Raw genomic sequence first — 26,665 nt, forward strand, 5'->3', positions numbered from 1 at the left:
TCATCTCCAGCAAGCAACAGAGAATTCCTCTAGGGTGGAATCTCTCTCTCTCTTCCCCCCGCTCTTCCTCTCTCTCTTTCTCTCTCCCCCCTCTCTCTCCTTTCCTCTCTCCCTCCTTCTCTCTCTTCCTCTCTCTCTCCCTCCCTCTCTCCCCCTTTCTCTTCCTCTCTCCCTCCTCCTCTCTCTCTTTCCGTCTCTCTCTTCCTCCCTCTACCCTCTTCCTCTCTCTCTTTCTCTCTCCTACCCTCTCTCCTTTCCTCTCTCCCTCCTTCTCTCTCTTCCTCTCTCTCTCCCTCCCTCTCTCCCCCTTTCTCTTTCTCTCTCCCTCCTCCTCTGTTTCCATCTCTCTCTCTTCCTCCCTCCCTTCTCTCCCTCCCCCTCTCTCTTTCCCTCTCTCTCTCCCTCTCTCCCCATTTCTTTCCCTCTTTCTCCATCTCTCCCTCTTTCCCTTCCCCTCTCTTTCTCTCCCTCTCTCTCCCTCTCACCTTTCCTCTCTCCCTCCTTCTCTCTCTTCCTCTCTCTCTCCCTCCCTCTCTCCCCCTTTCTCTTTCTCTCTCCCTCCTCCTCTGTTTCCATCTCTCTCTCTTCCTCCCTCCCTTCTCTCCCTCCCCCTCTCTCTTTCCCTCTCTCTCTCCCTCTCTCCCCATTTCTTTCCCTCTTTCTCCATCTCTCCCTCTTTCCCTTCCCCTCTCTTTCTCTCCCTCCCTCTCTCTCCCTCTCACCTTTCCTCTCTCCCTCCTTCTCTCTTCCTCTCTCTTTCCGTCTCTCTCTCTCTTCCTCCCGCCCTCTCTCTACCCCTCCTTTTTTCTCTCCCACTCTCTTTCTCTCCCCTTTTCTTTCCCTCTTTCTCCATCTCTCCCTCTTTCCCTTCCCCTCTCTTCCTCTCTCTTTCCCTCCCTCTCTCTCTTTCCCTCCCCCCCTCTCTCCCACTCTCCCACTCTCTTTCTCTCCCCCCTTTCTTTCCCTCTTTCTCCATCTCTTCCTCTCCCTCTCTGCCCCATCTCTCTCCCTCCCAGAGAGTCAGGGTGCAGGTGCCCCTGGATTCCACCTTTTAGCCAACTCTCTCCTTTCTCAAAGCTCATAGCAAGAGACTATAGGTAGTCCTTGACTTACAACTACAACGGAAGCCAAAATTTCCACTGCTAAGCGAAACATTCCTTAAGTGAGTTTTGCCCCATTCTACGACCTTTCTTCCCATGGTGGTTAAGCAATTCACTGCAGTCGTTAAGTTACTAATACGGGCGTTAAGTGAATCTGGCTTCCCCATTGAGAGTTTGCAAATCATGGTTCCTCAGAATCTCATTGAATTTGACACCGGTCCAGTTTCAGCCATTCAGGACTGAAAGGGGTTATTGGAAATATGACCCAGAACGTTTGTTGGGAAACCCCTCCCCCCGACAAAAAAAGACTCGTAAGATGCATTGTGTCTTTCCCCCCCCCTCCTTGGATTGCTTTAAGGCCTGTAAAATGCTTTGAAAACACGGTGCACCATGATCAAATTGGGAATAAAGGTTGTTCCACCAATTCTGTAACTTGCTTGCTTTATTTTTTCATTAGATTTTTATCCCACCTTTATTACTCTATAAGTAACTCAAAGCAGTGAACATACCTAAGACTTATTTCTCCTCCTGTTTTCCCCACCACAACAACCCTGTGAGGTGGGTTGGGCTGAGAGAGAAGGACTCGCTCAAAGTCCCTGGGTTGGTTTTCATGCCTAAGGCGGGACTAGACTTCTCAGTCTCCTGGTGATTGGCCCAAAGTCACCCAGCTGGCTTTCATCCCTAAGGCGGGACTAGACCTCTCAGCCTCCTGGTGATTGGCCCAAAATCACCCAGCTGCTAAGGCAGGACTAGGGCTCTCTGCCTCCTGGTGATTGGCCCAAAGTCATCCTACTGTTCCCAAGGCAGGACTAGAACTCTCTGTCTCCTGGTGATTGACCCAATCAGCCAGCCAGCTTTCACGGCTAAGGCAGGGATAGAATTATCCATCGCCTGATTTCTAAGCCAGCACCTTAACCATTACACCAAACGGGCTCTCCACTCCTACAGCATGTTATTAATAAATATTTTGGATATTTTTAGACACAAGGCTTTTAGGATGTGTCAAAAAGAGTCTCTACCTTAAAAGGAACCTTGATTTGCTTTCTCTCACATCATCTCTTTTTCAAACCGCTTCCAAGTAGGGCAAATTTTGTTGATCAGTAAGCAGCATAAACACACATCCATTAGTGAGCACTGCTTTTCCCTCTTTCCCCTCCATTTTATTTTATTCATGAAAAGATCTTTTAGAAAATATTTATTCCATAAAAGTGACCATAAAGACTAGAATGGTTATTTTAGCTTAGCTTTAGTTTCTTTAAAAAGCTCTATAGATAAAAGCAGAAGGAATCTACCAAGCATTACAAGAAATAGGTTAAGGGCTTTGTTAACAAATCTGTCTTTAACCAAGCTGAATTCCCAAGCTGGCTTATCCCAGAGATGGCTTTTACTTGATATTTCTCAGCAATAAGATCAGATATTAATCTCCCCTCAGTATCATTTAGAAGCAATGCATTTTGCCACGGAGTATAAAAACAGTCCCGTCCCCCCCCCACGGGCTGATTTGAAATGGAAACTGTATTCATTTGTATAATTCGTGCACTAATCTCCGCTTGCAAAATGTTAAATCTCATGCTAGCATGGTGACGAGAGCTGGCGAGATGCCACCGGAGTCTAGACATTTAATTTTGAGAATTCCTCTATTAGAATGATAGTGCTTCTCCCTCTGGGTGTGATAATGAAGGAGTGGGTAGAGTTTGCGATGTACTTGCTAGAGGCCAGCAGATGCCCAATTTTATGCTTCTGGAGCCGCTTTGAGACAAATCGGGGTGGGCTCCCGGCATTTCCCTTAAATTGTTGCCTTAAAATCCAATCCCATCTTCTGCCTACACAGCAGCCATGTCTAGAATGGGTTGAGAGACAGGCTCGATGAATCTGTCTGGAAATCAAATGACACGGTTCCAACCTCAGCAAGAATAATTAAGTTTCTTTCCTTCCAAAGCCGCCCCAGTTTCTCATGAGCGAAGCAGAGTTCCATTTTGTTTGTACCTTTATTGTTCTTTTGGCACCCGGGCTCTGGCCTTGGCTTTGAAATGATTGCATTCGAGTCCTTTCACAGGAAAGTACTGTATTGCAGAGAGAGAGAACGGGGGGCGGGGGGGGGGGGAGGACAGGAAGAAGCCGGAGGAGATTGCTACGGTCTGTTCCACTTTCTTAAGCAATTAAATATTTCGGAGGCAAAGCACATAGAAGGATTTAGTCCCCTTTGGAGAGAGGAATCGGTGGAGAATTTGGTTAGGTTAAGATTTCTCTGTGGTGCTTTTATAGACGTCCAATTAACCCTGAAACAGAACAAGCCCTGACTGCCATATCTGGTCTTCTAAAGGAAGAGCCCTGGCATACCCCCTCCCCATATTAATTTAGAAGCAGGTATGTTCAAGATCACGTGAAGTGTTGGATACCGCTTTATAAGGCCTTGGGAAGGCCACACTTGGAATACTGCATTCAGTTTTGGTCACCACGATGTAGAAAAGATGTGGCGACTCTAGAAAGAGTGCAGAGAAGAGCAACTAAGAGGATTAGGGGACCGGGGGCTAAAACCTATGAAGAACAGTTGCAGGAACTGGGTATGTCTAGTTTGATAGAAAGAAGGACTAGGGGAGACATGATAGCAGTGTCCCAATATCTCAGAGGTTGCCCCAAAGAAGAGAGAGTCAAACTATTCTCCAAGGCACCTGAGGGTAGAACAAAAAGCAATGGGTGGAAACTAATCAGGGAGAGAAGCAACTCAGAACTAAGGAGAAATTTCCTGACAGTGAGAACAATGAATCAGTGGGACAGAAGTTGCCTCCAGAAGTTGTGAATGCCCCAACACTGGAAGTCTTTAAGAAGAGGTTGGATAGCCATTTGTCTGAAGTGTTATAGGGTTTGCTGCCTAGGGGTTGGACTAGAAGACCTCCAAGGTCCCTTCCAACTCTGCTAGTGTATTGTATTGTATAATGCCTTGGTAAGATAGGATTTGGAATTCTGCATCCAGTACAGCCACAATATAAAGATGCTGAGACTCCAGAAATTTCTAGAGTGCAGAGAAGAACAACAGAGGCGATTAGGGGAGTGGACCTACGTATTTGCCACCCAATGCCGGGAACCTGGAGAAAAACCTGGGAAGCTTCTTGTTGTCTGGGGTGGCAAATAGGTCCAGAACTGGAGGACCGAAGCGTTCTGTCAGTTCCTGGAATATGGCTAGATGCAGATGCCACTCTGATTGGTCCACCGTGGCTCTGCTGAGCCAGTCTGCTTTCACATTGCTCACCCCTGAAATATGTTCTGCCCTTAGGGACAGAATATGTCTCTCCACTCAGAGGCCTAGTAGTTCTGCCTCTTGCATGAGAACCCTTGAATGGGACCCCCTTGGTGGTTTATATGGGCCTTGGTGGCCACATCTGTCAGGATGAGCATGTGACACAGAGTTCTTGAATTTCTTGAGTGCCAGGTACGTATCCCTCAATTCCAATAAATTGATATTGTGGCTCAGATCTGCTTGAGTCCACTGACCTTGGGTCATCGATGAATTCCTAGAGTGCAGAGAAGAGCAACAGAGACGATTAGGGGAGTGGAGGCTGAAATCAATGAAGAACGTTGGCAGGGATTGGGTTTGTCTAGTCTGGAGGGAAAAAACAACCAAAGGTGACATGATAGCAGTCTTTCAATATTTGAGGGGCTGCCACAAGAAGAGGGGGTGTCTATTCTCTAAAGCATTGAAGGCAGGACAAGAAACAATGAATGGAAACTAAGCAAGGAGAGAAGCAACCCAGAACTAAGGATATATTTACTGACAATTAGATCAATTAATGGCTTTGAGCCAATCACCAGGAGACTCCGAGTTCTAGGTCCACCTTTACATGAAAGCTGGCTGAGTGATTTAAGACCAGTCCCTCTCTCTTTCAGTCAAACTCCCCTCACAGGGTTGTTGTTGAGCAAAGAGGAAGAGGAGGAAATATTAGGTATGTTCAGCACCTTGAATTATTGATAAAAATAAGAAAGGTGGGATATAAATCAATGGCTAAGTAAAAATAAAAGGCAAATTATAGTGTAGAAGTGCCATTTGAGTATGGCTCATCAAAGGTACCATGTTTCCCCAAAAATAAGACTGGTCTTATAATTTTTTTGCTCCAAAAGATGCATTAGGACTTATTTTCTGGTTAGGTCTTATTTTGGGGAAAATTGGTACTAAATGAGTCCATCTGGCTGGTGATCTTAACTCGGGCTTATTTTGGGGGTAGGGATTATATTACGAGCATCCTGTAAAATCATGCTGCAGATTATTTTGGATCTTATTTTCAGGGAAAACAGGGTAACAAAGAAACCTTCTGCCCCTTAAGCTGAAACCTGCAGTAGAAGAGAACCATTCCAGGAATGGCTGCATTAGATTTCCAGACGCAGAGTCTGGAGAGTTGGAAAGATAAGCAAAAAGTGAAGATTAGTGAATAAAGGCAGACTGTATTGCATAAAGGAAAACAGGTCTATTAGTAGCCTGGACTGTCAAAGGTGTTAAATATAAATCACAGATGCCCCAGCCTCACCAGTACTTTGGAGTGTTTCTTCTTTTAGATAAGACTGAGGGAGACTTGTTAAAAGGTTTCTCTGTCAGAGCCATGGCTTGGTTTAGAGCTCATGAAAAGCCATTCATCTGTGGAGATCATAACTTGGTCCTTAACACCAATAAGACCAAGGAGCTTAGAGTGGACTATAGAAGGAACAGATCAGACATCCAACCCTCGGTTATCAAGGGAGGCCGAGTGGAGCAAGTGGCCGGTTTTAAATTTCTGGGTGTTGTCCTAAAAGAGGACCTGGCCTGGGGTGCTCACATTGCAGCGCTGGTCAAAAGGGCCCAGCAGAGATTATACAATCTGAGACTTCTCAGGAAACAACAACCAAATGAAAAACTGCTGGTCACTTTCTACCAGCGTTCCAAGTATCATGCAGAATTAAATCAGAGTCCAAGGCAAAACGATCCTTAAATTTCCAATTTAGTAAGTCAGACATCTTGGCACACCTGTGGAATCCCAATTCTGGAAGTTATCTAGGATTCCCATCCAGTTGAAAGTTCATGATCTTGTCCCCACACCCACAAATCCATCACATGGTCCAATCTTCTTCTTCCACGGTGGCATCTCCACCCAGCTGGTTCCGGTCAGGTGCAGAGACAAAAGATGACCTTGGGCTTCTAGAAAAGAATGACAACAACACATTCCACAATTCTACCCCTTTCTATTCCCCCCTCCCAACTACTACACTAATGAAACAGCATAATGAAATAAGAGAGAGTGTGGCAGGCCAAATATCCTAAAAGGGATATAACTGCAGGCCTGACACTACCATTGCACCATAGAGAGTACTTTAACTCACTGCACCTGTGTCTGGTTTGCCAATTGCACAATGGCAGATAAGACAACGCTCCAGAAGGTTAACATCATTGCCCAGAGGATTATGGGTTGCCCTCCCCCTTCCTTGGAAGAGCGTTAGAGCTCCTGCTGCCTTAAGAAAGCTCAAAACTTTCAAAGATGCATCTCATCCTGGGCCCATCCCTTTCTTTTTGAACTATTACCATCTGGCAGACGGTACAGGATAATAAAAACAAGGCCAAAGAGGCTGAAAAACAGCTTCTATCCCAGAGCAGTAACCATACTGAATTCCACTGTATAGTGAAATATTAATGCAATATCGGGTTTTCAATTCAATTGTATAGAATGTGAAGGATGTATGTTTGTGTTTTTATTCTTATAGTTATAATGTACACTGAAGATGGCATTTAATTAGCAATAGCAGTTAGACTTATATACCGCTTCATAGGGCTTTCAGCCCTCTCTAAGCAGTTTACAGAGTCAGCATATCGCCCCCACAATCTGGGTCCTCATTTTACCCACCTCGGAAGGATGGAAGGCTGAGTCAACCTTGAGCCGGTGAGATTAGAACCGCTGAACTGCAGATAACAGTCAGCTGAAGTGGCCTGCAGTACTGCACCCTAACTACTGCACCCTAACCACTGCGCCATTTCGTTGTACAAGGTGAAATGATAAACTAAACTAAACTAATTTTCAGCTATTTACTGAGATGGAAATAGCTGAATAAATAAATAGAAATAGAATGAATAAATAAATTGGTAAAAATAATTGCATGTCTGCCCTAAGCAGATTATGCATTTCATTCAGGAGTACATTTTTTGTGAGATGAGATCCTTGTGTATCCCCATCAAGACTGGTGGAGTAACCAACTCTGTATAGATTGAGAGCAACCCCCCCTCCCATCTAGCGCTGATGATATTACTAAGTTGGGTAGTGAAATGTCTACAGGAAAACATCCTAGCTCAGGAAGCACCAAGGAGATCCACCGTTCTTCTCTTCCTCTTTCTCCTTTTTCCTTTTCTCTTTCTCCCCTTCTCCTTCACTTCACAAACTCCACTCCCTTCTAGCTCTGATGATCTTACTTAAATGGGTAGTGAAATATCTGCAAGAAAACAACCAAGCTCAGAGAACACCAAGGACTCCACATTTCAATCCCAAGCTACATATATTTTCTTCTATACTTGTGAGGGTTTCTTTAAAAAACAACAACACCTGTTTTTATCTATTTCCAAATATTTTCTAACTCAGTTTTCTGAAAGCCTCCAAGAAGATTCCTGTACATCATTAAACTGCAAGGCAGAAAGGGAGCAAGGACATCTTAATGAATTGTTCTATCACAATTAATAGGCATTCTGTCGTGCAGGTATTTAGTACCTCAGTGCTCCCTTTTGCATAGGAAACTGGCTTGTCAAAGCTTAAGAGGGTTTATCTTCGCTGATAATTGCTAATTTTCTGATCATGAGTTCTTCTATTATTTCTTTGGAGCTGGCGCTTCCTATCTGCGGTATGTACCAGCTGTATACCTTTAAACATGCTTGAAGAATAATTAGTACTATTTTTTTTTCTTTTTCCATCTCCCCCCACATCTAGGGGAAAGCTGGGGTCATGCAGCTACAATACGTTTAATTTTGCACTGGAATAAAAACCAGAGGTGAGTTTAAAAATGGACACCAATCAGTGAAATTAGTAACTAAACCCAAGGGTACACTCAATTACCTTTTCTACTTCTCTTCTCATCTTCCCTTTAGCATGTACCAGCTGTGGAATGAACATTCTGCCTTTAATTTAAATACTTAACCTAAAAACAGGCTACAACAAAGTTCACAAAATTATTTCAAAAACTCCCACCCAAAAAAAAAAGGAAGAGCCTATATGCATCTAGACTACTTGTACAATTAGTCCTCAACTTGCAACAGTTCGCTTAATGACCACTCAATGTAACAACAGCACTGAAAGGTTTTCACACTTATGACGCTTGCAACATCCTCATGGTCACATGATCAGAATCCCCATGCTTGGCAATTGATTCATATTTATGGCGGTTGCAGTGTCCTTGGGTCACGTGATCACCTTTTGCTGCTTTTTGACAATGAAAGTCCATGGGAAGCCAGATTCACTGAACGACCTGTGAGACTAACTTAACCACTGCAATAATCCACTTAAGAATGGTGGCAAGGAAGGTCGTAAAATGAGGCAAATCTCACTTGACAAATGTCTCACTTCACAACATAAATTTTGGGCTCAGTTGTGATCATAACTTGAGGACTAACTGTGATAACTACATAAACCACAAACTAGTGAACCATTTTATACACTAGCCTAGTTTGTTGTCCAGAACAGCTCATATGATTTGCTAATAATTGAGTGTCTTGAAAGCCTGAAAACTGAGTCAAGTATACAGTATCAAGTTCAAAATTTTCAAACCAACAAGAAAAAGAATTCTCGTTGGCATGCCTCAACTTCTACACTTCTTCAGATATTCTAAAAACAAAACACAAAAAAGGCACTTTAAGAGACAAGTACGTAGCAAAATCTGCCTACCTATGCCAGAACCAGCCAGTTCTTTTTAGTAACATTCAAATTGAGGTGTACAGATTTTTGTGGACAAAATACATAAAGAGCCGATTTAGATGCAGGGTGGGATGAATAGCATAATGTAAATAGGAATGACAATTTAACCGTGTTTCCCCAAAAATAAGACAGGGTCAGATTGGGAGTTTTACTACCAGGCGGCAGCCCTAACATGGCTAAAGGACTGGAATTCAGTTCAGTTCACTTTATTTGTATGCCGCCCTTTTCCCTGGGGGGACTCAGGGCGGCTCACAGTTCAAAAGGGGTGGGGGAAGGACAAACAATTTGCAACATAAAAACATTACATCATTTAAGAACTCAACAGTCATACAATTCGAGTAGGGGTTAGAATCTTTAACCCCAGGCCAGCCGGGATAGCCAGATTTTAAGTGCGGCGCGGAAGGTCTGGAGGGTGGTGAGGGTCCGGATCTCCACGGGGAGTTCGTTCCAGAGGGTCGGAGCAGCCACCGAGAAGGCTCTCCTCCGAGTAGTTGCCAGTCTACACTGGCTACCTGATGGAATTCGGAGGAGGCCTAATCTATGCGATCTTATCGGTCTAGTGGAGGTGATTGGCAGTAGGCGGTCTCTCAAGTACCCAGATCCAATACCATGAAGGGCTTTGTAGGTGACAAGTAGCACCTTGAAGCGCACCCGGAGATCAACAGGCAGCCAGTGCAGCTCGTGGAGGATAGGTGTTACGTGGGTGAATCGAGGTGCACCCACGATCACTCGCGCGGCTGCATTCTGGACCAGCTGAAGTCGCCGAATACTCTTCAAGGGCAGCCCCATGTAGAGCACATTGCAGTACTCCAGCCTAGAGGTCACAAGGGCACGAGTGACTGTTGTGAGGGCCTCCCGGTTCAGGTAGGGACGCAACTGGTGCACCAGGCGAACCTGGGCAAATGCCCCCCTGGTTACAGCTGACAAATGGTGTTCAAAAGTCAGCTGAGGGTCCAGGAGGACTCTTGGATTCAACTAAAAAAATAAAATAATCCTTATGCTAGAAGGCCACGATCTCCAACTAGGCTGGCATGGCTTCCTCTGGGAGGGAAAGAATAAATCTCATTCCTACTTCCAGAGACACATGGTAAGGGATGCCCTGTTTAGGGTCTGGGGGAAAATTAAAAAAAAAACCCTACTACCTGAAAATCCCAATCTGGTTATCAACAATGGAGGCAATGACATATCCAAATACTATAGATCTCAGTAAAATGGTAAGATATGCAGAGCTCTTAGATGAAAAAGGAGAACTAAAATCAGTACAAGATCTGAAAACACAAGGAATAAATATGAAATGGTGGCCCTATTTACAAATTAAGATTTAAAAAAGATCAGGAACAATGCAGAATACACGAGAAACAAATGGAATTAGATAAAATATTACTAGGAATGGGAGGAAAAATGATTACTAGATTATATAATTTTCTTCTAAGATATAAAATGGAGGAAGAGATGTTAAAGGAGACAATGATTAGCTGAGGAAGAAATTTTGGCCATAATATAGAGTTAGAAAAATGGGATAAACTATGGGAAAGAAATTACAAATGTAAGACAGGGTCTTATTAATTATGAGGTGCAGGAGGCGGCGAGCATGGTGACCTCATGGCTGCTCCTGTGTTGCAATATTTTTTTGGGAGGGGGTTATTTTTAGGGAAACAGGACATCTTAACCTGAAGGGTAAATAAATTCCTGGAGAGACTGCATCAGGGGCCGTTCTGTCCCTTTAACGCAGCTTGCAATTCTGGGCAACAACCTTATCCAAAGCACGTAGCTACGAAACCTATCCAAACGTTCACATTTTAAAAGACAAAAGTGTGAGACTGCAAGACAGCAATGTGTTAGCAGAGACAGCCTTCCTTTTTATACCATGGGGGGGGAAACCTGTAGAAAACGAGAGCTTTGTATTAAAGACAATAAACCGAGTTAAGCTGTTCCTTTGTAACCTTGTTTTGCCCAGGATCCTGGGTGGATTCTCGCCGTCCCTCTTTGTTTTAGAGCTGGAACACAGTGTAGCCTTAGCCGTTATGCAATTATTGTGATTAAACCTAATATCCCTCTCCTCCGCCCAGTGCTTTTAAGTGTGTCACTTTACTTCAAACACAGATATCCATGGCATCTGAAGGGCACCTGGTGGAATTCTATTTGAGAGCCTCTTAAAAACATGACAGGGTATCGCACGATTAAGGCTATTTCTATCAAGTACACCCACCAATTTAAATGTTCTAAGGAATTCCCTATGCAACGAAATGTGATGTGATAATCTTCCTTGGGCGGTAATTACTTGCTTTCTTAATAGAACAGCACCAAGAGAAGAAAAGAAACCCAGAGCCCTAAAAATAATTAACAGGAATCTTGGCAGGTTATCTCAGAGGAAGGCTGAGTATTTTCCTTGGGTATAGCAAGTTCAGAAGTCCTCCCTCCCTCTGGGTTTTAGCGGGAGGTTCTCGAATTAGATTTTAGATTGAACCAAAGGGGGGAAAAAATCAGTGCAGTTACAATTGCTTCAAAAGATTTATTCCATCCCTTCGTTTTTCAAAAAGAAAAAATGCCAGTTAAGAAAGTAAAAATTGTGAACTTGAAATAAGTTAAGAATGCAGAATTGCAAAGCAGGCCAGGTTTCTACAGTCACTTCTCTTTTTCAAACACAGCCGCTATTTTCTGTTCTTTACTGTTCATGTCGGACCGCCTGTCACAAGTTGTAAAATACCGTTGACCGTATCTATACTCTTTTAAATTAAGACAGTAGGGCACTGTTTTTCAGCCTCAGCAACTTGAAAATATATAAATTTCACATCCCAGAATTTTCCAGCATGGGCTTGAAAAAGTTGCTGCGGTTGAGAAACACTGCAATACAGCAACGAACACACCACAAAATAAAAATGATGTTGAGACTCTAGAAAGAGTACAGAGCAACAAAGATGATTAAGGGACTGGAGGCTAAAACATATAAAGAACGGTTGATGTCTAGTTTGATGAAAAGAAAGACTAGGGGTGACAGGATAGCAGTGTTCCAATATCTCAGGGGCTGCCCCAAAAGAAGAGGGAGTCAAGCTGTTCTCCAAAACACCTGAAGGACAAGAAGCAATAGGTGGAATCAAAGAGAGAAGCAACCTCGAACTAAGGAGAAATTTCCTGAACAATTAATCAGTGAAATGACTTATATCCAGATGTTGTGAATGCTGCAACACTGGAGATTGTCAAGAAGAGACTGAATAAGCATCTGTCCAGAATGGTATAAGATCACCTGCTTAAATAGGGTTGAAATAGAAGACATCTAAGGTCCTTTCCAACTCTTGTTATTCTGTTGTCTTCTGGAAACTTCCTCTCTGCAAGCCTGTTAAAAAGGAATAGGAACCATTCCAGCTGTCTAGATCCTTGTTTGTGACCATTCAAATTTACAATAATGATGAATGAATGGTATTTATGACCCATATCTGCCATTGCAGTGTGCCGTGGTCAGAATTTGTGATGTTCCTGCAAGCAAAGTCAATGGGGAAGCTAGCGGGAAGTCAGAAATTATGTCCATGTGAGATCCTTACTTAATGATAGTAACCAGGGTAGCTGAACTGGTTTTTCTCCTTAAAAGTGCTTCGCTTAACAATGGAGTTTTCCATCCCAATTAGCATCTTTAAACAAGGACTACCTCACTGATAAAAAGACAGGATATAAAGCTAAAAAGGCAGGATATAAAGCTAAAATTAACATGCTATATTTTTGATCTTATAATATTTTCCTCATTCGTTGAGTTGATTATGTTCTTTCACTGACTAATAGAAATGATGTAATACACTCTATAATTCTCTAATAATACTCTAATAATTCTCTGACTCTGTAATAATGAAATAAGATAACATAAACACAAATACCGTATTTTTCAGCGTATAAGATGCATCTTTTTCCCTCAAAAAAGAGGCTGAAAATCTGGGTGCATCTTATACACTGAATACAGCATTTTGGGCCTCCTGAAACCCCACCCCCTTTGCAAAAATGGCTGTGCATAGCCTTTAGGAGGCTTATAGGGTGCTCCTGGGGGCTAGGGAGGGCAGAAATGAGCGAAAAACAGGCTGTTTTTGCCACCCCCAGGAGCACTCTATAAGCGGTTCCACCACAAAAGCGCGTAGGACAAAATCGCGCTCGACAAAAGCGCGCTGTGACGTCATCACAGCGCGACGAAAAAGATCGAAAAAATGTAAAAATAAAGCTAAAACCTTCCCCTAACCCCCCCAAACCTAACCCTAAACCTAACCCTAAACCTAACTCTTAACCTAACCCTAAACCTAACCCTAAACCTAACCGTTAAAGTAACGAAAAACGTAACGCTAACCCTTATCCTAACCCTAACGCTAACGCTCTAAAGCTAACCCTAACCCTTAACCTAACCCTAACCCTAACCCTAACCCTAACCCTTACCTTTATGTGAATCGGCTTGCTTTAATTTAATTTTTATTAATTTTTATTTGAATTTTTCGATCTTTTTCGTCGCGCTGTGATGACGTCAAAGGCGCGATTTTGTCGATCGCGCTTTTGCCGTCCGCGCTTTTGACGGGTCACGCTATAAGCCTCCTAAAGGCTATGCATGCCCTTTTTTTGACAAAAAACGGCCCCATTTTTTTAAAAAATGGGCCGTTTTTGGGAGGTTTGCAGAGTACAAAAACTTTTTTAATTTGCCTCTTCAAAATCTTGGTGCATCTTATACTCCAGTGCGTCTTGTACTCCAAAAATATGGTAATTGCCAGTGAAATGCAGTGAGCTTAATGTTATTCAACTTTTTTCCACCTCAACATTAGTCCATTTCACTGAAGTAATCATGATTGTTTGTTTATTGTTTATTTCCAGGTTGGCAACATTGTATAAGTCTCCAAGTCAGAAGGAGTCAACCGTACCCTTTTGCATTACAGTAAGTACAATTGTGAAGAGACCAAAACTAGGAACAACAAGGTGAAAATGAAATGCTAACAATGAAGGGAATGTAAAATGCTAACATTAGCACAATCCTAGCCTCACGTCTTCATGATAAACCTGTGATGTTTTGCTTATTTGTGTCAGAAGCCTCACCATTAAAATAAGGCATCCTACCGGTAGTATTTGACTTACGACCACGATTGAGCCCAAAAATGTTGTGAAGTGAAACATTTGTTAAGTGAATTGACCTTTTGTGCCAGAGTTGTTGAGTGGAATCACAGCAATTGTTAAATTAGTAACACGGTTGTTAAGGGAATCTGGTTTCCCCATTGATTTTGCTTGTAAGAAGGTCACAAAAAGTGGTCACATGACCCTGGGACACTGCAACCCTTAGAAATATGAGTCAGTTTGCTAAGTATCCTAATTTTGATCACATGACTAAGGGGGTACTGCAATCTTTGTAAGGATGAAAAATATTTTTTTCAGTGCTGTTGTAACTTTCAATGGTCACTAAACAAACTGTTGTAAGTTGAGGCTTACTTACAATAGAGTACAATAGCAGAGTTGGAAGGGACCTTGGAGGTCTTCTAGTCCAACCCCCTGCCTAGGCAGGAAACTCTATACCGTTTCAGACAAATGGCTATCCAACATCTTCTTAAAGACTTCCAGCGTTGGGGCACTCACTGTCAGGAAATTTCTCCTTAGTTCTAAGTTGCTTCTCTCCTTGATTAGTTTCCACCCATTGCTTCTTGTTCTACCCTCAGGTGCCTTGGAGAATAGTTTGACTCCCTCTTCTTTATGGCAACCCCTGAGATATTGGAAGACTGCTATCATGTCTCCCCTGGTCCTTCTTTTGTATATAATATAAAACACAAGATTAAAACATGTACAAATTAAACAGATTTTACCCAGAAATCAGCAAAATTAATTAAGTTCTATCACACTGCCATGAGACCCTCAAGTGTACACTGATCGGGACAGGAAGGGCAGGTGTACACATGTGTTGTCTGCGTGTCACCACAATCGCAAAGAGTAGAAGCCTTATAGCCCCATGATGGCAAACCTATGGCATGCATGCCACCTGTGGCACACAGGTGGCACACTGAGTCCTCTGCGGGCAGGCAAGCCATCGCCCCAGCTCAACTCCACCGCACATGCGCGCGAGCCTCCGCCGGCCAGCTAATTTTCAAATCTCTGCCGTGCAAGGGCTGGGGGCGGAGCACATGCAGGAGATATGCACGCATGCACTGGGGCACCCCCTTTTTTGTCCCAGGAGGCTGCAAGGAGGCCTGCTAGGCCCAAAATGGGGCATGGAGGGGTTGCCGGGGGGGGGGGGTATTGCGCGCACATTGCATTTTGGGTGTGGGCACGTACGCATACACAGCTGGCACATGACCAAAAAAGGTTTAGCCATCACTGGTTTGTTCAGAGTGTCTCTGGATTTTGTTGCACCCGTGCACAGTCTATTTGATGATTTCTATACTTCCCAGTTTCGCCAGGCGCAGGTGCCGTTTCCTCCGTTGGTTCCATCCAGGATGGGTTCTTTGTAGTTTTCCATAGGTCCATTCTGTTTGCAGAGAAAAGCAGCCGCAGACAGAGAGAGATTCAACCCACCAGTGTCTAGACAACACCCTCTCCAGGGCTCACAAGCAGCTCAGCAAGGACTGAACTCCAGATAAAGTTTCCTCAGGTCAACCTGTGATAGTCATGTCCCTCTTGGCTCCTTTCAGGCACTGTACACAGCATGGGTTCGTCTCTCAACAAATCGTGATTTGAAGCTACCGCTCTGTTTTCATTTCCCATCTGCTCAACCCTCCCAACATCTCAGAGGCAGAATTTTAAATCATATTAGACAACTGGCAACCTGTTGGGACGTCTTTTCAGAGATATTTCCTCCCCGGCTTCCTTCAACAATAGCAGAGATTCTAATTCGGGAACATACCCAGAGATGTATCTGCCCTAAAAGTAGGCTGTGTCGAACTGCCAAACATCAGGAGTTTAAGGACTAGAATAACAAACAGTTGGAAGGGATCTTGGAGGTCTTCTAGTCCAACCCCCTGCTCAATCTATATCGTTTTAAACAAATTTATATCGTTTTAAACAAATCTATATCGTTTTAAACAAATTTCTGTCCTGTCTCTTCTTAAAAGTCTCCAGTGATGACACACCCACAACTTCTGGAGGCAAGTCAATCCGCAGATAGGATAGGATAGAATTGTTCTCACTGTCAGGAATTTTCTCCTTAGTTCTAGGTTGGTTCCCTCCTTTATTAGTTTCCATCCGTTGTTTTTTTGACCCCTGGAAATGGTTTGGGACATTTTGCATCCTGTCATAAAACGGTTTATGATCATTTCTAGGTCATAAAACCTTTTTACACAGTTTGCTGACTTTCAATTCCACAGCACTCATTCCACAGTTCTGTATTTTTAATTATTTTATTTATTAAATGTTTGTGCCGCCCATCTCCCCTGCAAGGATAACTGGCTATTTTACCTGTTATAAAACAGATAAAATAAGATTAAAGCCACACATTTGGGATGCATTCTCTAAGCGAGCCCCTTTGGTTCAAAAATTGTTGCCCTGCAAAGCGCCATTTTCCTCAGTGAAAGGTTACAAAAAGACAAACAGCAGAGTTTCAGTAGTATGTAAATTCCAAACATCAAACTAAGGATTAAAGACAGGATGCATTTGTGACCTACTTATGGTTCTTATTCTGCTTTGCAAGTTAACAAATAATACACGCCATGCAGATACAGGCCATATCCATAATTCGTTTCCTTAGCTACGGCTTCACAACATGTCTGCATTGAGCAACTGTATTCTGCTCATTCTGTATCCGGTCTCAGACCATCCCTATCATAAATTATACATTTGGAAGGGAACGTTTAGGTCGGGGCATCGAACTCGATTTCATTGAGGGCTGCATCAGGGTTGTGTTTGACCTCGGGGAGCTGTGGTCAGCTCGACGTGGCCAGCTCAACGTCACTCGGGGGGGGGGCGCTTGTGCTCTGCCAGCGAAAACGGAGTTAGGGAAGCCCCCTCCTGAGCTCCAATTTTGCTGGCAAAGAGTTGCAGGAGGCCATTGCAGCCGAAAACGGAGCTCCATGTTCTCTGGCCCCGCGGGCTGGTCCTTCACTGTTTCCAGGGCGGGCCAGATCTAAGCACCCCGCGGGCCGGGTCTACATTATGTTTGACACCCCTGATTTAGGTCATCAGGTGTCCTGCTCTTTTCCTTAGTCAAATCCTTCTTCACGGGATGATGACGATGATGTTAGCCATTCAGTCGAGGCCGACTTTCGGCGATTCTGTGGGCCAGACCTCTCCTCGACTTCCTATCAGGAACTTTTTTTTTTTTTAGTTTTTCTACACTCTGGCTGGTGTCAGCTTTGATAGCACTTCACTGAATAGCTGGTATATTGATTCTTTTCCTTCCCCTTTAAACCTATTTGAAGTTGCCCTTATTATTATTAACTCCTTTTGATGAACTCGGTTTCTTCTGAGCTCTCATGCGCTTGACACCATCTCAGTAATTCCGGGCTGCCTGTGTCTATAAACCATCTTTGATGTTTTTGATCCTCTCTCTGTCTTTTATTTGAATTTTTTTTCAGAATTTCATTAAGGTAATTTTTGTGCAGGTACGATGGCTTTTTATACTGTCCTCAATATTTCCTCAGTGGGATTTTTCGTAGTTGTTTTCCTTGTTAAGTGAAAGGTCCTACTTCTTATTAGTTAGTAAGTTAGTTTACGGGAGGTCCTTGCCTTACAACACTCTGTGGACTGCTCGAAGTTATGACGATACTGAAAAAAGTGACTTGCGCCCGTTTTTCACACTTATGGCCGATGCAGCATCCCCATGGTCACGTGGTCCAAATTCAGAGGCACGGCAACTGGCATGTATATATGATGGTTGCAGTGTCCTGAGGTCATGTGATCCCCTTTTGCTTCCTCCTGACAAGCAGAGTCAATGAGGAAGCTGGATTCATTTAACAACCATGTTACTAACTTAACAACTGCAGCGATTCACTTAACACACAGGGGTGTCAAACTCTCAACAACACATCGTCACGTGGCGTATCACAATTTTTCCCCTTCACTAAATCAGGGGTGGGTGTGGTCAGCGCGTGACACATCCAGCTCATGGGGCTCGAGTTTGATACCCCCTGACGTAACAACTATGGAACGAAAGGTCATAAAATGGGACAAAACATCTGTCTCACTTATCAACAAAAAATTGGTCTCAATTGTGGTTGTAAGTCGAGGACTACCCATAATTGGTTCCTGTAAGTTTCCAAACCTATCTTCTAGCCCAAATGTATGCCTGCCTCACTCCAAAATAATGGATCCAAGGTAAGCTGCAAAGCCCACTTAGTATTACTTGGACCTCATGATCTAAATTTAGGACTTGATGACCTAAATTAAGCAAATAACCTGCTTCATTCCCACATCATTGTAAGAGCCGAGGTGGCGCAGTGGTTAGGGTGCAGGCCACTTCAGCTGACTGTTATCTGCAGTTCAGCGGTTCTAATCTCACCGGCTCAAGGTTGACTCAGCCTTCCATCCTTCCGAGGTGGGTGAAATGAGGACCCGGACTGTGGGGGCGATATGCTGACTCTGTAAACCGCTTAGAGAGGGCTGAAAGCCCTATGAAGCGGTATATAAGTCTAACTGCTATTAACTGCTATGGTGTGGGAATCATTGGGGGGATCATTGTAAATGATCTCAACTTATACAGGTAGCCCTCAAATTATAACAGCTCGTTTAGTGACTATTCAAAGTTACAACAGCACTGAAAAAAGTGACATGACCATTTTGCACACTTACGACACACGTACGATGGTGCAGCATCCCCATGGTCATGGACTCTTGCATTCAGATGCTTGGCAATTGGTTCACATTTATGACAGTGGCCGTATCCTGGGGTCACATGATCCCCTTTTGCAACCGTCTGAAAAGTGAAGTCAGTGGGGAATCCAGATTCACTTAACAGCCGTGTAACTGACTTAATGACTGCAGCCATTCACTTAACAAATGTAGCAAGTAAATGGGGGCAAAACTCACTTAACAAATTTCTCACTCAGCAACAGAAATTTTCTGTCTCAGTTGTGGTTGTAACTCGAGGACTACCTGTATAGCCAACCCTGGCATTGGCAGGTAGCCCTGAATCAGAATGTCAGTTGGGATATGACAGGAACTAGGGTGTTGTTAAGTGGACTGAATAGGGTGCAGAATCACAAAAACTTTCCAGGTATTCTTGATGGCATTTGAAACGTCTTGAGTATAATCCTGAAATAAATATTGAAACTAGCCACATTCTGTGGGCAGTTTCTGCAGAACATGGAGCTAAGCCAAAACAATTTTAAACTGCTCTTCAAATGTCAAAAGCGCACAGCTTACCAAACAATAAGTGTTTGCTGGCCTGGAAGCATGTTGCCATAGCATTTCCTATGGATTTTTAGAACTGTCTTTTGAGTTCCGAATGTGTTTTGGGATCACCAAAGTAGAATTATGAATATTGCGACGAAGGGGGTTTAAATCAACCCTGGCAATTCCTTTCTCACGGCTCCAGAAAGGCATAGGAAAGAAGAGCTTTTTCATTCCCTCGGTTCTTCTTCCATTGGGGAGAAAAACATGGTTGGTTTATTCCTCATATTTAAAAACCATCTGTCTCGTCATTTGGCCTGTGTGATTTACTAGGTGGAAACCGCCACGTTCTGAATTAGCCTCACCGCTCTGAATACAGGTTGTCCTTTACCTAAGACTACTATTCAGCCCAAATTTTCCAATGCCTAAGCATGAGAGTTGTTAAGTGAGTTTTGCTCCATTTTCTTGCCACAGTTGTTAAGCGAATCGCTGCAGTTGTTAAGTTAGTCACACGTTTGTTAAGGAAATCTGGCTTCCCCACAGACTTTGCTTGTCAGAAGGTCGCAACCATCATAAACCCATGCCTGTTTGAATCTTGATCACGTGACCACAGGACGCTGCAGCGGTCATAAGTGTGAAAAACTGTCATTTTTTTTTCCCCAGTGCCATTGTGACTTCGAACAGTCACTCAACGAACGGTTGTAAAGTTGAGGACTAACCTGCATAGCCTAATCAGTGATAAAGTCTTAGGTCTTTTAGTGAACACTGCCTCTTGTTTGGTTCTTGGCAAAGCCCCATCGGTCACAGTTTTATTTTAGGGGTGATACTGTCGTGATGACACAGAACGGCAGCTGTATGATGGCTTTTGGCAGAACAGTGAGGGTGGAAATCATAAATGTAAAAATCCTTTTCTCAAAGCTCTTCCTGACAGAAAAATTAGTCACAGAAAACTGTCAGTTTTACTCATATACGACACAAAGTTTAAGTAACTCTTTCTCTGCTTAGAAAATGCCACTATAAATAGAATAAACTACCGGAATCTCTAGTGTTGTGACTACATTCTCTCTCTCTCTCCCACTCCCTTCCTTCCCCCCTCTCTCGCCAGGTTTACTTAAGAACTATATCACTAATTTAATAACTGCAGTGCAGTAATAACTCTGGCAAGAAAGGTCGTAAAATGGGGCAAAATTCACTTAACGAAGGTCTCACTTAGTAACATAAATTTTGGGCTCAGTTGTGGAGGTTATGTCTAGGACTACCTGTACTTTTAATGGCACGTCAGTTTTAATGTAGAGATTGCAATATTTACCTCATCTTAATTCGCCACCCTCTTGAAATATGAAAGTATTATTTTATTCCAATAGTGAATTCACCGTGCTAAAAAAGGTTCTAAAAAACGTGACATGCTAAAACCGGTGAAGAAACACCCTGGAGTAAAAATTTTATGAAATAATTTTTTCCCATTTTTGGCCTCACAGAGCAATGGGGTTTCAGTTTGCTAAATCCGTAAACAGCCAATTCATGTTTATGTTTTGGACTAATGTTCTGCCACAAATCTAGAACCTTGACCCAAAGATGCTTTTTCAGAAGGCAACTAGGACTTCCTTGTTTTTTCTTTGAAGAGGTTTCACTTCTCATCAGAATCACCTGAGTGATGCTAATGGCTCCTGTGGTCTATTCAGGTGACCCTGGGGACACCGATAAAGCTCCAAGTGGCCTCAACGACTCTCTAAAAGGATGCAAATGACCAGTTCTGTCTGCAAGGAGTATAAATCCTTCCATTCCCCACTATCCTGTCAGATCTGAAGAAGCTTCTTGGGTGAGAAGGGAAACGTCTTCAAACACAAACCAGAAAGTCCATTTGCCTCCTGGAAAAAAACACCTTTTGGACAACCTGGATGACAGAGAATCTCTACAGACTCAAATCTAGAACCTTAATTTTACTTTATTTTATTTTCTTGTTTTGACTTTCTCATTTTTTGGGCTGGAGTGTTGTAGCTGTCCATTTTTGGCTTCAGGAACCCAATTTCCATGACGAGCTGCTGAGGCAACCCTGAAATATTTCTGCTTTATTCTATTCGCGGAGTTATTTCGGGGCCGCTTTTGAAAGAGTGGTGGTGGTGACTTGCCTAAATGCTGTAGAAATCAATTCCTCTCCTTATCTGTCCTTTTAAAAAAGGGATCGGTGGCTCTGCAGCTCTGCTCATCGTCTCGGAGATAAGTCGTTTGTGTTACAGATCAAGCTGGGTCTTCCTTGTCATTTTATAGCCCTTGCCCAGGCCACAATTTTCACATCCTGCCAGCTTGAGATGGCATCTCTCCTGAAACAAATTTGCTGCTTCCTTGAGCAATTGGTAGCCACCCGCCGTTTTTCCGTTTTTAAGAGCAGGCAGGGGAACGCTGGGGGGATAATTACGTATTAGGGGTCTAATTCCGAGCGTAAGAAAAGAACAGAGATAGGATTACCCCCACCGATTTCGGCAGAGAAGTTAGCCTTGTCCTTTAACCGTGACTTAGCTGCAGTGATCCCATCTGTCACTCTGCGGGAGGATTTGAAAAGCAAGGCTAACCTTTCAGTTCCTCACAGATCACTTCTTTACAGAGCTCCCTCTTTCCAAATAATTTTTCATAAGAAATTTGAAAACTCAAAAACAGGTAACATCAGATACATTTGATATATTTGGCAGCATTCAGCCAGGGTGGATTTTTTTTAATGTATGAATTATCTATTCTTCCTCCTCCTCCTCCTCCTCCTCCTCCTCCTCCTCCTCCTCCTCCTCCTCCTCCTCCTCCTCCTCCTCCTCCTCCTCCTCCTCCTCCTCCTCCTCTTCTTCTTCTTCTTCTTCTTCTGTATGAATTATCTATTCTCCTCTTCTTCTTCTTCTTCTTTTTCTTCTTCTCCTCCTCCTCCCTCTCTCCCATCCCATTCTTCTTCTTCTCCTCCTCCTCCCTGTTCCCCTTGTTTCCCTTCTTCTTCCTCCTCCTCCTCTTCCTCCTCCTCCTCTTCTTCTTCTGTATGAATTATCTATTCTCCTCTTCTTCTTCTTCTTCTTCTTCTTCTTCTTCTCCTCCTCCTCCCCCTCTCCCATCCCCTTCTTCTTCTTCTCCTCCTCCTCCTCCCTGTTCCCCTTGTTTCCCTTCTTCTTCCTCCTCCTCCTCTTCCTCCTCCTCCTCCTCCTCCTCCTCCTCTTCTTCTTCTTCTGTATGAATTATCTATTCTCTTCTTCTTTTTCTTCTTCTTCTTTTCTTCTTCTTCTCCATCTTCTTCTACTCCTCCTCTTCCTCCTCTTCACATGGTTTTTTTTAAATTACTAGTGTCTGGTGGTTGTTAGCTTGCATTCTTCTTTTTCTTTATTTTGTATTTTAACTTTGGAGGGGGAGGGAATGTTAAAATTAAAAAAAAGAAAAGAACAGATACGTGAATCACATCTTTGCTCCCCCTATTTGAGTGGGTGAGTGGGATGTGTCTCAAATTGCATCTTGCAATTGAAAAGGTACTATGTAAGCCTGTTGTGTGTATGTTTCTTGTGTTTCCGACCACAATGGAGGCCAAAATTTAAGTTGCTAAGTGAGATATTTGTTATGTGAGTTTTGCCCCGTTTTAGGGCATTTCTTGCCACAGCTGTTAAGTGAATCACTGCAGTTGTTGGGTTAGTCACACAGTTGTTAAGTGAATCTGATTTCCCCATTGACTTTGCTGGTCAGAATGTTGCAAAAGGGACCACATGACCCCGAAACAGACCAATGGTCATAAATATGAGCCAGTTGCCTAGCTTCACAATTTTGATCACATGACCGTGGGGATGCTGCAAAGGTCGTAACTCTGAAAAATGGTCATAAGTCACTTTTCAGTGCTGTTGTAATTTTGAACGATCACTAAATCAATAGTTGTAAGTCAAGGACTATCTATACAGGTATATGTGCTATACAGGTAGTCCTCGACGCACAAAAATTCATTTAGTGACTGTTCAAAGTTACAACAGCACTGAAAACAGTGGCTTCTGGCCGTTTTTCACATTTACGACCATTGCACCATCCCCACTGTCACATGATCAAAATTCAGACACTTAGCAAATGACTCATATTTACGACGGCTGCAATGTCCCGGGGTCACGTGATCACCTTTTGCGACTTTCTGACAAGCAAAGTCAATGGGTAAACCAGAGTCACTTAACTTAACCACTACAATTAACAACTGTGTCAAGAAATGCCCTAAAATTGGGCAAAACTCACTTAACAAATATCTCGCTTAGCAACATATATTTTGGGCTCAATTGCGGTCATAAGTAGAGGACTACCTGCATTTTCTACTCCTGATTTTCAGACACTATAATGACTCTACATTTTCACCAGCTGCAGTTGTTGGACCGGTTTTGTTATTTGTTTTCACAGTCTCATGGATTCAGAGATGTTCAGCATTCAGAGTCAAACCTGACCCCAGCGGAAAACGAAGCAAATCCTCGTAAAAGGCCACGAACAGAGCAGGTGGAAGAACCGTGAACCAGAAGAAGCAATTTCGACTATGTTTCTTTTTTTAAAAATGATAGTTCTACAAGACGCCTATCAAGGTACCTCCGAGAGTAACATGAATAAAAAGTGTGGATTCGAAGAATGGTAATTTTCCTTCCATTGCTTCCTTGTTGTGCCTTCCTCTCCACTTCAGTGTTTCTTCAGATACACCTTCAGCATCCTGTGCATCTACAGTACTGCATTTCTTATGACATGAGCTTTCCTTAGGGGAAGAAATACGAAATGAGGATTGAAGGATTGAATTGTTGGCTCACAGAGGAATAAAGCCTATTGGGAGAAAATTCTTCATGGCACCCAAAATTCAAGAGTACAGAATAGCAACGGCACTTAGACTTATATACCGATTCACAGTGCTTTACAGCCCTCTCTAAGCGGTTTACCCCCAACAATCCGGGTCCTCATTCTAGCCAGGACGGAAGGCTGAGTCAACCTGGAACCTGGTGAGATTCGAACTGTCAAATTGCAGGCAGTCAGCAGAAGTACCCTGCGCTATTGCGCCACCACGGCTCAGAATAAGAGTTAGAAGGGACCTTGGACATCTTAAAAATAGAATTAGAATAAAAACTTTATTGTCACTTTAAATGTATCCTAAGCAGAATACGTTAAAATGACATTTCATTGCATTCAGCTCTCAAAAGATAACCATTATGCACATACCCACATACACGGTCATATATGTTGGGGGCGATAGGCTGACTCTGTGAACCTCTTAGAGAGGACTGTGAAGCCGTATATAAGTCTAAGGCAGTGTTTCTCAACCTTGGTGACTTTAAGTCCTGTGGACTTCAACTCACAGAATCCCCCAGCCAGCTGGGGAATTCTGGGAGTTGAAGTCCACAGGACTTAAAGTCGCCAAGGTTGAGAAACACTGGTCTAAGGGCTCTTGTTATTTATGTTCACATGCTTAACAATTTAACAACTCACATTTAGGACAGGAACAGTGTCCCGGGGTCACGTGACCACCTTTTTGTGGCCAAGTCACCTGATTCACTGAGCAACCATGTCTACTAATTTAACTGCAGTGATTCGCTTAACAACTGCGGCAAGAAAAAGTCGTAAAATGGGGCAAAGCTCAACAAATTTCTCCCTTAACAACAGAAATTTGGGGCTCCGTTGTGGTCATTAGTTGAGGACTACCTGCATTGCCAGCTTCAAATCCATTTACGGTCACTGTGCTGAACTCTCAAGACTGACATATATAGGGCTATGTTGATGTTTCTATAAAAAGCCTAAACGTGAGTTGAAAATTATGTTCCTTCCAATATAGAGAAATTGTTCCGGGGATTCTCAGTTTTTGTTCCATAATCTCGAAGCAAGAGGAGCAGCAAAGCTGAGAGGCAGAATGCAGACCTGACAGGACACAAAATGCCTTTGGAAGAATGTAACATTTTGTTTTTTAAAAAAAAGATACCTTGGACAATTCGGGTGAAGGAAGGAAGCTTTTTCGCTACTGCTGGTTCACGCTACACCTGACCTATTAATAGTGATTTGTGACATCACAAAATACACGGATTAAGATACGTGCCTCTCTTGAGAAATTCACGGAGGGGGGCGCAGGGAGATGGAAAAGAAAGAAAATCCATGCCCTGAGAAGCACCTGCATTTTTCATTTTGACGTTTTATATTCAGGATAGCTTTGCGGTCAAGGAACCCCGAGCATCGGTAACCCCAAACTCTTTCTTCCGAACTCAATAGATCCAGTCTTTTATTATTATTATTATTATTATTTCGAGCGCAATTTAAAAGGAAAAAATAAACCTCAAGCCCGATCTGCATAATAAAATATTCAGAGTTCCATTTCGAGAGTGAGACGCGATCCAATTTTGGAATCCGTGAGTCAGACGGAGCTTTCCTAACCAGCGTGAAACAAAAGCGAGGGAGCATCCGCGAAGAGGAGGGGAAGGAAAGTGGGGGGGGAGCTAGATGCGATGATTCAGACAAACGTTTTGGCGCAGGAGACGTGGACAAACAAAAGGGACCCACTGTGAACAAGCAAATGCTTCATTTGGGAATAATAGCTGCTTACGTCTTCGCCATGCCGGTTAAGATGGGGGGGGTGGTTTTGACATACAGAACACGCCTGCTTGGCTATATGGAGAAATGGGGGGTGCGTCTTGTGATGTCTTTCCTTAAAAGAACCTGGTTTGTTAACGGATCGACGCAGTGCTTCCTTGGCCATGCTGCAAATAGATCTTTTCCTGATTCATCCAGATTATTTCGGTATGTCAAGGCTTTGATTTACAGTATCTTTGTCAAAGAGTGTTGTTTTTTTCTTCTTGACAACAGCAAATGTTTTAACGTATTACTCAGGTGACTTCCCTCTAGGCAATACAGGTGGTCCTCAACCTTGTTTAGTGACCGAAGTTACAACGGTACTGGAAAAAAAGGGACTTAGGGCCATTTTTCACACTTACGACCGTCACCGCATCCCCACGGTCACAGGATTTTCATTCAGATGCTGGACAACTGGCTCATTTATGACGGTTGCAGTGACCCCCTTTTGCGACCTCCTGATGAACAAACTCAAGAGGGAAGCTAGATTCACTCTTAACAACCCTGTTACTAATTGAACGACTGCAATGATTCACTTAACAAAAGTGAGAAAAGTCGTAAAATGGGACAAAAATCCCTTAAGACATTTCTCACGTAGCCACATCAATTCTGTGGCTCAATTGTCGTGGTAAGGCTACGTGTAATAATATTTCTGGAATAGTCTTTGTGGCTATAGATTCACAAGAGCAATTCACAGCCGTTTAGAGTTCCCATGTGATATTTTTGTGTCATCGACTTCCTGAAAGTTGTAAAAAAAAATACAAAAAGAAAAATGCAAGATTGTTTTAAGTTTAGGTATTTTTAGCC

The 26,665-nt window shown here is 43.1% G+C and overlaps 1 protein-coding gene across 3 annotated transcripts in view; it reads left to right on the top strand.

Annotated features, from left to right (window-relative positions):
• RAD51C (RAD51 paralog C) overlaps nucleotides 1-23,888 on the top strand; it is a 50,597-nt gene extending 26,709 nt beyond the window's left edge. For 2 of the 3 annotated variants that reach the window (XM_087719057.1, XM_087719055.1), the window contains 3 exons: nucleotides 8,033-8,093; nucleotides 13,850-13,910; nucleotides 23,669-23,888. In XM_087719057.1, the coding sequence (XP_087575183.1) occupies nucleotides 8,033-8,093; nucleotides 13,850-13,910; nucleotides 23,669-23,776 (230 nt within the window). In that variant the 3' untranslated portion in view covers nucleotides 23,777-23,888. The remainder of the gene's footprint in view (nucleotides 1-8,032; nucleotides 8,094-13,849; nucleotides 13,911-23,668) is intronic. The other variant, XM_087719056.1, reaches the window with a different exon arrangement.
• Nucleotides 23,889-26,665: the final 2,777 nt, after the last annotated feature.

Source organism: Thamnophis sirtalis, unplaced genomic scaffold (genome assembly GCF_051295495.1).
Source record: "Thamnophis sirtalis isolate CommonGarterSnake01/CBP01778 unplaced genomic scaffold, rThaSir2_p1.2 scaffold_6, whole genome shotgun sequence".
Classification (NCBI taxonomy): Eukaryota; Metazoa; Chordata; class Lepidosauria; order Squamata; family Natricidae; genus Thamnophis; species Thamnophis sirtalis.